The sequence below is a fragment of the Phyllostomus hastatus genome, unplaced genomic scaffold (genome assembly GCF_019186645.2).
Source record: "Phyllostomus hastatus isolate PE091 unplaced genomic scaffold, TTU_PhHast_1.1 phas_scaffold_11, whole genome shotgun sequence".
In the NCBI taxonomy this organism is placed as follows: domain Eukaryota; kingdom Metazoa; phylum Chordata; class Mammalia; order Chiroptera; family Phyllostomidae; genus Phyllostomus; species Phyllostomus hastatus.
In genome coordinates, this window is record NW_025334005.1 from 2,529,645 (window position 1) to 2,545,114 (window position 15,470).

The 15,470-nt window shown below is 43.1% G+C and overlaps 1 protein-coding gene across 3 annotated transcripts in view; it reads right to left on the bottom strand.

Annotated features, from left to right (window-relative positions):
- CUNH11orf80 (chromosome unknown C11orf80 homolog) overlaps window positions 1-15,470 on the bottom strand; it is a 49,396-nt gene that overhangs the window by 18,642 nt on the left and 15,284 nt on the right. For 2 of the 3 annotated variants that reach the window (XM_045855390.1, XM_045855393.1), the window contains exons 5-10: window positions 10,304-10,387; window positions 9,085-9,140; window positions 8,662-8,733; window positions 6,764-6,959; window positions 2,241-2,403; window positions 277-423 (exon numbers count right to left, since the gene is read on the bottom strand). In XM_045855390.1, coding sequence (XP_045711346.1) covers window positions 277-423; window positions 2,241-2,403; window positions 6,764-6,959; window positions 8,662-8,733; window positions 9,085-9,140; window positions 10,304-10,387 — 718 coding nt within the window. The remainder of the gene's footprint in view (window positions 1-276; window positions 424-2,240; window positions 2,404-6,763; window positions 6,960-8,661; window positions 8,734-9,084; window positions 9,141-10,303; window positions 10,388-15,470) is intronic. The other variant, XM_045855391.1, reaches the window with a different exon arrangement.

Consider the following 15,470-nt stretch of genomic DNA (forward strand, 5'->3'; position numbering starts at 1 on the left):
GCGACATACCCTGTAGGGAGCATTACAGGAAGTGTCTGCGGACTTCTGGTCAACCAGACCTGGAAATGTCATCATTTCAGGGACGCTTCCAGATACAGATCTGTTCCACAGGGCACATAATGTAACTTCATTGAAGCAAGACTTTTCTAAATGGAAATTCATTATTCTGCAGAAATATATCTAACTCAGATATGTGCATCATATAAAGTCTCCTTTTCTTTATTCTCTCAACACTTAAGGGCACTCAGGCCGGCGGCCGCAATTTCTTACGCTTACCCCAGAGCTGCACTTGCTGGGCTGGAAACCCGCCGTGGGAGTCCACAAAGAGAATGAGCAGCAGAGCGTGTCCCCGAGGGTCCACACGCTGAGACTGATGTCCCTCACTGGACTCCACCTGATAACTCACGTCTGGAAGCACCGTGTCTAGGGGAGAGGATATTGCATACTGAGATAAGTAGAGCCCTCAAAATGCAGTTACCTGAGTCAAGAACCTACACACCTCAAACAAAGAAGGATCTGAGATCGATCTAAATGTGAACACTCTCTTCTCCTCCTGAATCGGTTTATCCACAGCAGGGAAGCAAAATAATAGTGATTCACAGGAAGGACATCAAAATAACAGCCAGGTGTTCAAAACACAAGTCAAAGGGCACTCCTTAGCATTTACTGGGAAGCACTATACAATAAATTCATGCAGTCCGTATACAACTGCCTAAGGTAAGTACTGTGAGTCAGAGGCAGAGGTCAGCATCAGAGCTGAGCAATGGTAATAGCTAGCTTGTGTGGAATGCTGGCTATCTGCCATGTAACATTAATTTCTTTGCATTTAAACTTCACAACACTACGGCCTAGAAACTATTCTTCAGCCCTTTCACAGACAAGAGGCACAGACAGGTTGAATACACTGCCCAACATGAGAGAGTAGGTGGTGAAATGGTTTTAGACTGACTCCCAAAATCTGTGCTTTGAATCACATTAAACGATATTTGTATTCCCCCAAGTAATCTGATGCCCCGTGGTCACTTTCTACCACCTCGATCCTTTGCAATATAATCGGCATAGTCCTAAATTCCACCCAGATCTACGTAGAGAAGTTCCTTGGGTTCCTGGTCCTTCCTTCACAGTAAGGAGTGAGTGAGATGAGGGGACGTTCTCTACAGTATTCATTCCCAAAGGTAACTGAGGAAGGTCAGGCATCACGAATTGAAAATAAAGGAAGCCAACAAAGCACACAGATAAAAGTGAAAGTGAGAAGAAGATGTGGAGAGCCCTAGGGGTCTAAAAATCCCGACGCCTTGACATCCTATGAAGACCAAACACTCTTCCCTCACAAAACCGCTTACCTCCAGAGACCCCGGCCAAGGACAGCCCCCTCTCACGCCACCCTCTGGAATAACTACCTGCTTAAGACAAGAGAGCCTCACTCCAAGGCTCCCTTCCCGGATGGAGACTCCAGCCCGCCCCCTGAGGCCCTGCCCGCCCCACCTCAGCAGGCTTCGGTCCTCTCACAGCCATCGCAGCTCTCCAGCACCTCTCCCCTGACAGTCACCCTCCTCCCCACCTCCGGTCCAACGGACCAGACTGCCTCCCGGATTCCAAAGGACTCCCGCTCACAACAGTCAAGTTCAAGACTGTCAACCTCCTAGACAGAAGCGCGTGGCCGCAGATACCTGTTTCACAGTATCACTTGTCAGTCCAGTTTTTAAGCATCCGTCTTTCAGCACGATTCACCCAAAACTGATATTGACTGGGCTCTCCACGAACATGACAGCCAGGTCCCTAGGTTTGTCACTAAGGTTTATGCTCCTGCCTTATATTTATGGGGTGTTTTAATTTTGGTATTTTGTGAGTAAGTTTATGTGGATTTTCTCATCTCATTAGGAAACGTTTCTCTTCCACAATAGTTCAAAAGTGTAATTGCTCCCTCACCAACCTTTCTAAAACCCCAGAGCTGACAGATTAAGGTACAACAGAAACCCTCTGAACAAGCCCCTGCAAGATGAAAGCCACTGGCTACTTCGAGAGGACCAGAGACAGAAGAGGCAAAAGAGGAGGTGAGAGGAGACCCAGCATCAATGTGTAACGGAAAAACAGCCAGCATCTGATGGGGCATCGCTTCTGGACGCCACTGGCCTCACTGCAGGTGGACTCCCAAACTTACACCTGCTGTTTGTATGTCCTCGCATTTTCCTGATGGTCTCCAGTTTCTTTTGTTCCTGTGCAAAGAGAGGGAGATATACCTCTATCCAAATCGAGATCCAAATTGGGCACCACACACAAGTGGTATTTCTTCCAGTCAATGAAATGAGAGAGATCTTTGAAGACATCAGCCCAAGACATAGTCACTGACTGCTCCTGGCTTGGCAGTATCAGAGGCAGACCTGAAGGTCCATATAGAAATACGTAGAGGTGCTAAAGAAAACTTCAAAATTTTAGCTTTTTTATGAATACATATTCATTTGCATAAAACAAACAGAACATTAACCTGTTTCACACTCCCAGAAATAAACTAGTGTGCTAGGCACTTATGTGTTAACCCTTTTACACACTGAAGACAGGTGTCAGGTACCAAAGACAGACCCACAAGAATCCTCAGAAATTTATTCCAGCTTTAACGTGTGTGAGCCACAGGCACAGTATTAGGACAGTTAGTTACTATTCATCCTACTCATTCAATCCTAGATGTGAGTGGCACCCCCGATTCAACACTGTACTAAGTTCTGGGGACACAAAGATGAATATCTAGATTTAATACTCCCCTTCAAGTTGTCACATATATAGTATGGGAGACACGTGTAAAAAACAGTAAACTGTAACACAATGTGCTACGTGTGTGTGTACACACACACACACAGAGGAGTATTTTCCAATAAGTATTTGAGTATATTCTGATTGAAAAGGAAACTCATTCTCACCTTCTCTAACTCTATAACCACGACAAAGAAGGACAGGCCCCAGAAATGGTTTCCTGGCTCTTTTTAAAAAAAAATTAATTTATTTATTTTTAGAGAGGGAAGAGAGGGAGAAAGAGAGAGCGAGAAACATCAATGTGTGGTTGCTGGGGGCCATGGCCTGCAACCCAGGCATGTGCCCTGACTGGGAATCGAACCTGTGACACTTTGGTTCGCAACCCGCGAGGTTTCCTGGCTCTTGACTTCCCATTTCCATCCTCATCCTCCCTCTGACCCGAGGTTTATCAGCCTCGGCACTGCTGACACTTGCAGCCAAACCATTCTTTGTTGTGTTTGGAGGGGAGGGATGTCCCGTGCCTTGCAGGGTGTTCAGCAGCGTCCCTGGCCTCCACCCCTCCCTCCACTCATGACAATCAGAACGTCTCCAGACATTGCCAGACGTCGTCTGAAGGCAAAATTACCCAGTTATGAACCACTGCCTAACATTTCTGTCCCTTGAAACAAAGTAAAGAGGCCATGTTTTTTTCTTTATTTTTCTTTGTTTTCATTTTTTTAATGTGATAAACACAAAGCATGGACTGTGAAGATGACAATTCTTACCCAGGAGGCACCGGGGTGTTAGGAAAAGTCACGACAGGACAAAGGCCGGCGGTGCCCATGAAGAAGTGTCCAGCACAGACCCGAGAACATGCGCTAAGGCCAACACATTCTCTGTTTAGAGCCGGGAGAGCTTCGAGGTGCTCGAACTTGAAATAAGAGGGGGGTATCTGAAGAGTCAAAACATGTGATTGTCTTTACACTGGATTAACCATTTCCATTTCATGAGAATATTGCTGTGGTTGGGTTTAAATATACGATCTTGTTGCCTGTTTTCTACTTGTTCCCAGGATTCTGCTTTCCCTTTTTCTCTTTTCTAGTCTTCGGATTCTGTTTTAATGGTATATATTTTATAATTCCACTTGTCCTCCTTTTTTGTTTATTTGTTAGAACTACTTGTATTAATTTAGGGATTATTTTAGGCTTTCTAATCTACACCTCTAACATCACAGTCTACCTTCGTGGTGTCGTAATAGCTAACACGCAAACGGTGTGAGAATCTTTCAGCAATGTACTTCCCCCCTGCCTCCCCCCTCACCTTCAGACAACTGCCACGCATTTTACATCCATGTATGTTATAGGCCTTCTATGCTGTTGTAATTTTTGCTTTAAACAATTATCTTTTAAGAAGATTTTAAGAACTGGGCAAAAACCTTCCATATATGCCCAGATGGTTACTATTTCGAGTGGTCCTCTCCACTGAGTGGGTCCAGAATCCACCTGGTATTGTTTTCCTTCTGCCTGAAGGATTTCCTCTAACATTTCTTATAATACAGGCTGGTAATGAAGTCTTTTTTCTTTTGTATATAAAAAAAAATCTTTATTTTGCCTTCATTTTTAAAAAAATATTTTCACTGGGTATAGAATTCCAGATGAACAGTTTTCTTTTTTTTTTTCTTTCATTACTTTAAAGATGTGGCTCCACTTTCTTCCAGCTTACACTGTTTCCAGTGAGAAATCTGCTGTAATTCTTATCTTTGTTTCTCTATGTATAAATGAATCTTTTTTTACTTCCAGATGCTGTTATTTTATTTATTACTGGCTTTGAGCAATTTGATTATGGCATCTCTTCATATAATTTTCATCTTATTTCTTTTTTAAAAGATTTTATCCATTTTTAGAGAGAGGGGAAGAGGGGGAGGAAGAGAGGGAGAGAAAAATCAATGTGTGGTTGCCTCTTGTGAGTCTCCATACTGGGCACCTGGCTGGCAACCCAGGCATGTGCCCTGACTGGGAATCGAGCTGGTGACCCTTTGGCTCGCAGCCAGCACTCAGTTCACTGAGCCACACCAGCCAGGGCCTAATTTTCATCTTATTTCTCGTGCTTAGGGTTCATTGATCTTCTTGGATCTGCTGATTTATAGTTTTCATCAAATTGGGAAAATTGGGGGACACTATTCCCCCAGATGTTTTATCTGCCCTCTCTCCCTTCAGGACTCCAGTTACACACTCCTGAACTAGGCAGGCCACTTGAAGTTATCCCACAGTTCATGGACATTCTGTTCATTTTCTTTAAGTCCTTTTTCTGTCTCATTTTAAGTAGCTTCTAATGTTATGCCTTCAAGTTCACTTATCTCTCCTTTTGCAATGCACAAATCTATAATTAATCTTATACATTGTATTACTGACCTAAAATTGTAGTACTTTTTATCTCTAGGAGTTAAATTTGGGTCTTTTACCTAATAGGGTCAATCTTCCTCTCTTGGACATAAGGAATACAGTTAAACCTGGTTTAATGCCCTTGTTTACTAATTCTATCATCTGTTTCATTTCTAGATAGGTTTCCATCCATTGAAGTTTTCCCCCTTCCTTTTGGCTCCTAGTTTCCTGATTGTTTTGCACGCCACTTAGTTTTTTATTGAGTGCCCAGCATTGTCAAGTTTACCTTATTGGGTGTGGAATATTCTGTATCCTGTAAATATTCTTGAACTTTTTTCTGGGACACTATGGGGTTGGTTGAAAACAGTTTGAGCATTATGGGTCTTTTAAGCTTCATGAGGTGGGATCACAGAAGCCTGTAGGATAAAGCTAACTTTTCCCTAGTACTCCGGCAGACCCTTGATGCCTTGTGAAACACAAGGTTTTCTTTCCTCCCCACCTAACAGGAACATAAACTGTTCCCAGCCCTGTGCACACTCCAGGGTTCTCCTCTGAAGCTCTCTCTGTGTCCACGCACTTCTCTCCGCGCAAGCACTCGTTTCTATGAAGCCTACCCGTCTGGATCTCCCTGACCTGGACACTCTGCCTCCTCAACTCAAGACAGATTCAGCAGATGTCTTCCCTCCCTGTGTCGTAGCCTGGAAATTCTCTCTAGCAAGTACGGGCGGCAATCACAGAGTTCACTTTTTTGTGTAGCCTCTTTCCAGATCCAAGGTCCCACACTACCTGTTGCGTAACGCATTAAAACTCACTACCCATTGTGTAATAAATGAAAACTATCTTTTAATATAATTTGTCCATCTTTCAGTTGTTCAAAGTGGGAAGTTAAATCCAGTTCCTGCTATTCTATCACAGCTTGAAACGGAAGTTTCTAAGTCCTTCTGACATAATCTCATGGGCGTTTGATAGCTTCCTTGCTTTTGGCCCAACAAGATACCAAATTCATCTAGTACATTTCTACTTCAGGCCTAGAATAAGCCATTTCACTTCTTAAAAAATGTCTGGCTCTATAGACAGGTTTATTCTGGATATAGAAATCTTGATATCAACTTCAGTCATTCCCTGCCCCTAATCTCTCCCTACTCCAACAGCAAATTGATCGCCTCACTGTGTCGATTCCTCTCAGTCTCCCCTTTCTGTAACCATTACACTTTCAGTTCAGGCACTCAATACCTCTCGCCCAGTTCACTCACTCACATACTTAGCGATTGCTGACTTCCTTCCCCCATCCATCCTGCATAATGCTGCTGGAAACTCCCAAACCATCCCATGGTTTCCCGCTACACAGAGAGTAAAGTTCACACTCCTTAGTGCCGCACTCAAGGCCCACCACGTTCAACTCCAAACGGCTGTCCCAGCCTCACCCCCCCCCCCCCCGGCACCACAATATGAGACGAGTGTGGCACACGCGGCACACCCTACAGTTTCCGGCCTCTTGGAAGAGTTCTCAAGCTTGGCTTTCACGCTGATTTCTGTTCGTATGCAAACCCTACTGGCTTCCAGACACAGAGCTATATGCCTAAGGCTTTTCTAAATGGGGATGTGACCATTCATTTTCAAAGACAATTATATGGATCCCGTCACGGAAAGGATATGGAGACCGAAGAAATCCTATTCGGCTGGTTGGAAGAGATCCTCGGGCAGGGACACACGGCGGCAGCCGGAGTCAGTATCAGCCCCCCCGACAAGCCCGTGCCGGCCACGTCACTGGGGACGCGAAGCATTACTGGGCGTCCGAGAACGGGATGGATTCTGCTGCAGAGTAACGGAGTTGAACCACATGTTGGTCTACTGTCAAAAAACAGGTGAGACACATTTAGCTTTTCCCTCTTCAGAAATTCTTGAAAAAGGCATTCAAGATTCCTTTTATAGTCTCTAGCATGTGCATAACCATATAACCCGCCATATCAGTTTTGTTGGAGTTTGTGATTCCCACTCAGGGAATCGCAAGAAATAGGCAGAGTGGACAAACTGGCATTTCAGGAATGGCATCATGGATCCTGCTTTTACTGCCAAAAGTGGCAGTTTTGTATCCTCATAAATGTATTTCACCCACTGAAATTACTCAGTGGTTCTGAGCAGAAGTTTCCAAGATTCCAAGATCATTCAAAGATCAGCATGGCAGAAGTGGGAGTGAGGGGGGTTCTTAATCACAAATAACCGAAAACTGGCTGAGTGATATCAGAAGACTACACACATACACACACACACACACACACACACACTTTTCCCTGAAAGAGGATGAGTTACCATGTGATAGGAGTAATGAGAAAACATGAGGACACCTTTCTGTCCTAGAAAGAATCTAGTGAACTTTAATACTTGCTTACTCTCCAACACTCTTTTCTAAACACAAAATAAATATTAATGGACTTTTACCTCTCTCTCTCTAAATCAATGTCACCCAGGGAAATGTGTCCACAGGCTACTGTAACAAGACGTCTACCTATACGGACTATAGGGTACTAGAAGATTACTAAACAAATATGTGCAGTGGTGGTTCGGTTTCCTGCACATATTAAAGAATAAACAACATTCTTCCCTGGCTGGCATAGCTCAGTGGATTGAGCATGGGCTTCGAACCAAAGCATTGCAGGTTCGATTCCCAGTCAGGGCACATGCCTGGGTTGCAGGCCACGGCCCCCAGCAACTGCACATTGATGTTTTTCTCTCTCTCTCTCTCTTTCTCCCTCCCTTCCCCCCTAAAAATAAATAAATAAAATCTTTAAAAAATCAACAACATTCTGACCTGAGGCATAATTTTGGACACACATAAGAAAACAGACTTAAAAATGTGAGCAGTCTCTTCAAGTCTTAAGAGCCTATGATGCCAGTGCTGTTCAGAGGATGTACATGAAGGCAGAAACTACTAAATACAAATAAATTAGTTGGACTTAAACAGAAGTAAGTTTTTTTCTCGCTATCATTCATGTTCATTTTGGATTCTGCGGTATTTGGGTAGCACAGACCACAAAACAAGGGTTCTGTCTATTCCATACTGTGTACCACCTCCTCCACAGAGGGTTTTGGTTTTTGGTTTTTTTGCAGTCTGAAGAAGGTGGAGGTCAGGAGAGAGATGGCTTTCAAACCTATGCAAAATGCTGATGCACAAACAATAATACACGAAGAATTCCTCTGCATTCATAGTATCTCTCTGGCCAAGAATTCAAGTAACCTTTTAAAAATTCAGTTCTCTCTTTTCATATCTAAGTGGGATTGGAATTAGCAAGGTGTGTTTTGTTTCATTTACAGAAGAAAACAAGGCATAGAGAGGAGAGAGAACATATCCTCAGGCCCATCGGAATATATTCAAGGAGCTATGAATAATAATAGTTTTCAATACAAATGGCTTAAAAGTTTTCCTTTCACTTTTGTGACAGAGTATCTGACACCTGACAGGAACGACAGGTGAGACCATTCTCCATCTCCGCCACACCCGCACTCAGAGTGGGGGAGGAAGACGTGGCGGGGACAGCGCCGCTCTGCCCCTCACCTCAGGTAGTGCTGACAGTTCACGACAAGAGCAACTCCGTTCGACAGGTTCAAAGTTGGTTCGTTGTCTGACCTGCAAAGCAAGGAAAAACTAAGCCACATCTGAAAGATTCTAATTCCATTTTCTGCCTGACACAAATGTTGATATATGACTATTACCACCCCCAGAGATTACTGGAATTCAGCAACCAATTAACCAAGGCTGAATGACAACTCTTAAGTTGACCCACTCAAGTGAAAGGGAAAGACGTAAAAGGTCTAAATGAATCTATTTGCTCATTAAAAATTCACAGAGAACAAGTGCAGGGGTCTCAGAATATTGGTTTCAAAGCGACGCTGGCTCAGGAAATCCACCTTTGGGCCTACTGGAAATGGGACAATGGCGACTGAGAAGAGCAGCAGAGCCATGGCTGTAAGGACTTACCCGAAGACTTCTGTAGAGAGGACTCCATTCATCTGCACGCTGAACTTAAATCTGACCTGCAACATAAGTGGTGTGCGATTTAACACGCGCCAGGGTGGAGGTTAAAAACTTCCACACTCAACCCCCAGAGGAGCCATTCTTTCTATCATCAGCCTTCTTTCCCTTGCACTAACCCTGAATATAATGCACACTGATCTGTGTTCAAATTCTGCATCTTAAAACATATTGCATCCAACACTAAAATTCCAAGTAGTCAAAAGTTATCAGGAAATCCTGTCCTTCTGTCCTTTGGTGTTCTCCCAATGTACTTCTTCCCCTTCTTAAAAGAATTATCCATTTTTCTCCCTCTTCTTTCCATTGTTTGTCATACAAGGAACATTCCATGCTTTTTTCTTTGCTTTTTCTTCCCTGTCGCATCTGACGTTTTTGCCTTCCTTCAAATTTATTTCACACTAGTTCCTATACCTTCAACCTACATTTGTCTTTCTATGTAACACAGAAGGTTACAGGGGACTCCAGAGCCAGACTGTCTGTGCTCAGATCCCACCTCTGCAGGTTATTTAACCCACGCACCACAGTTTCTCAGCCGTGGAACGGGCATGGCGGTGAGGCCCGCTTCACGAGGGGCGCCGTGAGGGCTGAACGAGGGAGTGCACGGAGAACACTTAGAACAGTGACTGGCAAAAAATAAGCACTGAGCCCTGCTGACAACCAAAGAAGTAGGAAGGCGACGAGAGAAAGAAGGGGAAAGCTATTAGCACACTCAGCTGTGTGTGCATCTTTATAAACATACCTAGCTACAGACGATAATAAAAATGTTGCTCTCAAAAGTTCAAAGTACTTTATCAAAATTTCCTTATTTGCTCTTACTGTCACTTTAGAAAAGAAGATAATCAACAAGCTTCATCACCCAGGTTTAACAGAAAATGAAACACAGCGGAGGAAAAAGGGGTACCCCAAGTGACACAATGAAACAGTAAAGAAGTGAAAATAAGAACCCAAAGAGAGCTCTCTCCACACCCAAGGGCTCCCAGCTATGTCACACGACCAATATCGAGGCTGCCTTAGGGACATGGAAACCAAATCAACTCAATATTAAAAGTTGTAATCAGGTCATTAAAAGAAAATTAACCAGATAATTCCACATTTTACAGAGTAGAGGTCTCTTGAAAACGTGACTTAAATAAGAGAGTCTTTACTGTGTAAAAGAACAGCTTACCTTAGGGTGCACCATGACAACCTTGCGTAAAAAATTCTTTATAACCAGACTATCTGTCACCACAGTTCTGGGCTTTGCATCAACCTGTAACAACACAACACAACACCCACCACACATGTACAAACCCCAAAGTACAAATGGATCGAATTCCGGCATTTCTTCCTATAAAAGTAACACCCCAAAAAGCTTTGCAGACATTGAAGGGAAACATTCTTTGGGTCTAAGAACTGGACAAAAAAGGGAATCTAATAGCCATCATTTCTTTGGTTAAAATACTTATTTCACGGAGCTTCAGGAGACACATGAACAATGATCAGAGTAAAACCTACAATCTCAAAACCACCTTTTGGAACAAACTTAAAAGTAATTTAAAAGTAATTCAGACTGGAGCTGAGAAGAGTAACTCTATCTTAACTCGACCATCCTAGTGTGGGTCAACCTGTATTAAGAATATGTGTGGCCCTGGCCGGCGTGGCTCCGTGGATTGAGCGACTGAGCGCTGGCCTGCAAACCAAAGAGGTCGCAGGTCAGGGCACATGCCTGGGCTGTGGGCCAGGTCCCCAGCTAGGAGCACGTGAGAGGCAATCTTGATGTATCTCTCCCACACTGATGTTTCTCTCCCTCTCTTTGTCCACCCTTTCCCCCTCTCTGAAAAGAACTAAAATCTTTTCAAAAAAAATATGAAGTCAAACAAGCAAACACTGAAAGAAACCTATTTTTTAATGTAAATTGATTCTTCCAAACATTTATTTTTATTGAAAAGTTGTGAAGCAAAAAGCTCAAAGGCCAGAAGACCTGTGTTCTAGCATTATCTCTGTAAATATTACTGAAGTATCTGTGATTTTAAAAAATCACATAACTGCTCTGGACCTTATTTCCCAATCAGCAAAACCTTTTTACCTCCTAGAACTATTTTAAAGATCAAACAATTCATCTAAAGGTGTATGTTGCACACACGCAAACAGTAACATGCCACTTGCTGAAGCCCGCTGTGCGGCAGGCACCGTGCGGTGCTATCCGCACGCTGTCTCACAACGATCCTGCAGACAGGCATTTACTCTCCCTTCTTTGTGGGTTGAAAACAAGAACAAACCGAGGCTCAGAGAGGTTAGGCAACTCGCCTAAGGTCACTAAGCCGTTCAGTGACAGAGCCAGAATGCGGCCCTAAGTCTACGTAAAACTAACGGTCCTTGCTCTTTCCAGTGCACCCTGACACCGCCCCACAAATGTATCACGACTTACCATCCAGCACGGGCTTCCTCTGTCCCAGGGATGGTGCTGAACTACCTCGCTTACATTACCTCCTCACCCCTCACACAGACCCTGTTAGGTACCTGTAACGCACATTTTCTGGATGAAAAAAGTGAGTCCCAAAGAGGTTAAACACTTTCCCAAGGATACCTAATTTGCTTCCAAAGCTTTAGTAGTAAACAGTTCCCCATATTTACTAGAGTGTCCCTAAAACCAAAGTCAGAAAAAGTGCCCTAGAAAGGGGAGAAGTCCAAGAGAATGAGAAAGAGAAATAGTCGGAAAAATCAGTAAGATCTTACTGATGACTCAGAGAGTACAGAGCCACGTACTGGGTACACATTAGAGGGGAAAGAATGGTCCAACCTCAAGGTCTCAATACAATAAAGAGAAACATGTAAATATCTAATAAAGAATTAACTTTAATACTTTTTATAAATACACTGAAAAAGCGATCAAGAACTGTGTGATGGGTGGGGATAATGAGAAAGAAACAAAATTATTAGAAAAATGAATGAGAATTATTAGAAAATTCCGGAAAGAAATCTAGGATTATTCACACACATAAATAGTGGTAATTAAGTGGTAACTGCAGCACACATTATAGTCATATCCTTCGTATAAAAATTTTTATTATAAATGTTCACACAGAAAAGCAATGGTCTCTTAAAAGCATTTTCTGTACTTAACACTTCCAAAACAACTTCTTGGAACAGTTTCAAACTTCTGTAACCTTGGTGATTACAGGGTGTATCACAGAAAGGGCTAATTATATCTAGCAGCAAGACAACTAAATAAGTGAAAGTTCCTTGAGTAGCTACCAGAGCGGGGCTACAATTAAAAGTGATGAGAGCGACCTTTTATTGAACACCTGCTACGTGACAAGCAGTTTATATGCAAGCAGGAAATGCCCCATTTTATTGATGAGGATCAGGGGACTGAATAAGCTAATTCATTTGCCTAAGGCCCCACACAGCTAGTTAAGTGGCAGAACTAGGATTCAAACCCAGGTCTGACCAACTCCAAACCCCGCATCGCGCTGCGCATGCTGCCTCTCCAAAGAAAGTTCATGTTCTATGCACGTAGCTATCTGAATCAGATATTACATAACCTGTCACTACCTCGCACGGACCCTGACAGACAACGCTTAGGTATAGCTACTGAATATGTGTATTTATTCACACATGCAACACTTAATGGGGCTTATTATGTACCTGGGCCTACAGAGATAAATAAAACAATCTCAATCTGAAGAGTTCACGGTTAAGTATAAGAGAAATACAAATAAATCACTTTGGCAATAATGTAAAAAGTATCATGATTTAGACATGTAAGAGATGCTACAAAATACGAGGACTGGACCCTAGTCCAGTCTGAGAAGGTAAGAGACGTAATGTCAGGTCAGCAGAGGGTAGTTAACACAAAGCACATAGCTTTTTTTTTAAAGATCTATTCGTAAATCATTGAGACCGACAGACAGACAGACACACTCTGACGGAGTGCAGTGTCTTTCACAGTCTTTTATAGTCGGGCGTTAGAAACCCAGTCCCCCAGCCTGCCACACCTACGGAAGCAGTGGATTTACGTAAGTGTTGTTAGGGAAAAACAGACGCTGCCAGCCCCGGGCAGCAGAAACCGCTGTTGAAGTATATGTTTCAGCCTTCACCTTTAGAAACAAGTCTAATTATACAATAGAATATAGGAACTGCTTTATATTTTGAAAAACAAACTTATGCAGTCATGGGCCCTACAAGATTTTCTAGGAGAAAGTCAATCAGTGTGTCCGTCTCTTTAAATAGACAGACAACAGATAGATACAGAGATCAATAGGTGTAAATTCAAATATATGTTTGTATGCATATATGTATATCTCTACCCATTTTATCATTTAGTACTATGGCAAAAATAATTATAAAAATGGATCAAGATGTCAAGAAGATCTTATAAAATCAAATTGTTTTTGGAGGGACATGTTACCCAGCCTAATGGACCCCAAGGATGCAGGACTGACTTGGAATAACCAAAACTCCTTGCTTCTCTCCTGAATGAAGCTTTCCTCAATCTTCCCTGAGATTAGCTCTCCTCACATGCCCAAAGCAGTGGTTCATTTATTGTGGCTTTTTTAAAAAATTGATTTTAGTCCTGGCTGGTGTGTCTGAGTGGATTGAGCGTGGGCCTGCAAACCAAAGAGTCATGGTTCGATTCCCAGTCAGGGCACATGCCTGGGTTGTGGGCTGGGTCCCCAGTGGGGGGCACGCGAGAGGCAACCACACATTGAAGTTTCTCTCCCTCTCTCTCCGTCCCTACCCTTCTCTCTAAAAATAAATAAGTAAAATCTTTTTTAAAAAATGATTTGAGAGAGAGAGGAAAAGGGGGCAGGGAGGGAGAGAGAGATCGATTTGTCGTTCCACTTATTTACACATTCATTGGTTGATTCTCGTGTGTGCCCTGAGCAGGGAGAGAATCTGCAACCTGGGCTCATCGGGACGATAACTCCAACTCAGACGCCTGGCCAGGATCTCTTACAGCTTTTCCTGCACATCTGCTCTAAGTCTTGCTGCTGCAGCCTTCTCCCCAGCTGAGGTATATGCAGTGGAGTCTCTCACAATCTCCTCTTTTTCTCCTCTCTTCATTCAAATACCTTTTAAATAGCTGCCCAGTACAGAGACAATGAGACATGATGGAACAAACGCTTCCAAGAAATCCTTGTTCCTCCGAGGTCGCACTAATCTTTTACAAACTTTCTTTACCCATCACCAGCTGACTCCTGGCTCCAGAGCTCTCCTCCTCACTCCAAGTCCTGCCATTGCCTTGACTGACTTCCACGTCCGAGCAGCTGACCAGTCTAAGCAATGACTTAGTCTCACAATCCCCTGGCCTCTTCAGCTCCAGACATCGTGACTTCCGCTCAGTTCCGTCCACCCATTTCCAGGGCCGCAGCTTGGAACTGCGCAGTTCTGGAAACCTTACACTGAAGGGTCCCGCTCTTATGTGAAAAGCTATATACCAACACATTAACAGTGGCTACCTTGACTAACTAAAATGATCTGTGTTCTGAATGCTCATTTTGATTCTCCTGAAACATTGCTTTAATGGAGGGGGAAAAAGAGAAACTATCATTCTGATGACAACCTCCTATTCTTTCGAGTTTCTGAACCCCTTATGCCCAGAAAAACTGTTTTTCAGCCTCATCAAGACCTCTAGGCTGGTGTATCTTTCTACACTATGCCCCTCTCCTTTTTTGGAGAGTGAATAAAAACTTTATTCTCTCTTTTTAAAAAGATTTTATTTATTTGTTTTTAGAGAGGGAGATAGAGAGAGAAAGAAACATCAATGTGCAGTTGCTGGGGGTCATGGCCTGCAACCCAGGAATGTACCCTGCCTGGGAATCAAACCTGCAACACTTTGGTTCGCAGCCCACGCTCAATCCACTGAGCTACGCCAGCCAGGGCTAAAACTTTATTCTCTTAAAAAAAGTTAAAAAAGACCTCTAGATCTTGACCCCTTCCCACTGGGTTAGGCACCTTTCTTCCACATCACAGCATTCTGTGCTCACCTTTCTCATGACACATATGACACTGTGGTCAATTATTTGTTTGTCTACCTTTTCCTTTAGATGTCATGTTCCTTGGGATCAAGTAACATGTTTTGGAACTCTGTACCTTCTAGCATAGTGAGGCCGACTTGAGCAAAAACAAATTTCTGAACGAATGGCTACTGACACAGCAGCATCCATTCATTACTCATTGATTACCAAGTAAGACTGGTTCAAATTCTGTCACTTAACTTTTTGTAGGACCTTCAGAAAGTCATTCAAATTCTGAACCTCAGTTCTCCTAACTGTAAAATAGGGTGGTAATCCTTGACCTATCCACTTCATAGAGCTTCTAGGCGGCTTATAATAACATAAATAATATAT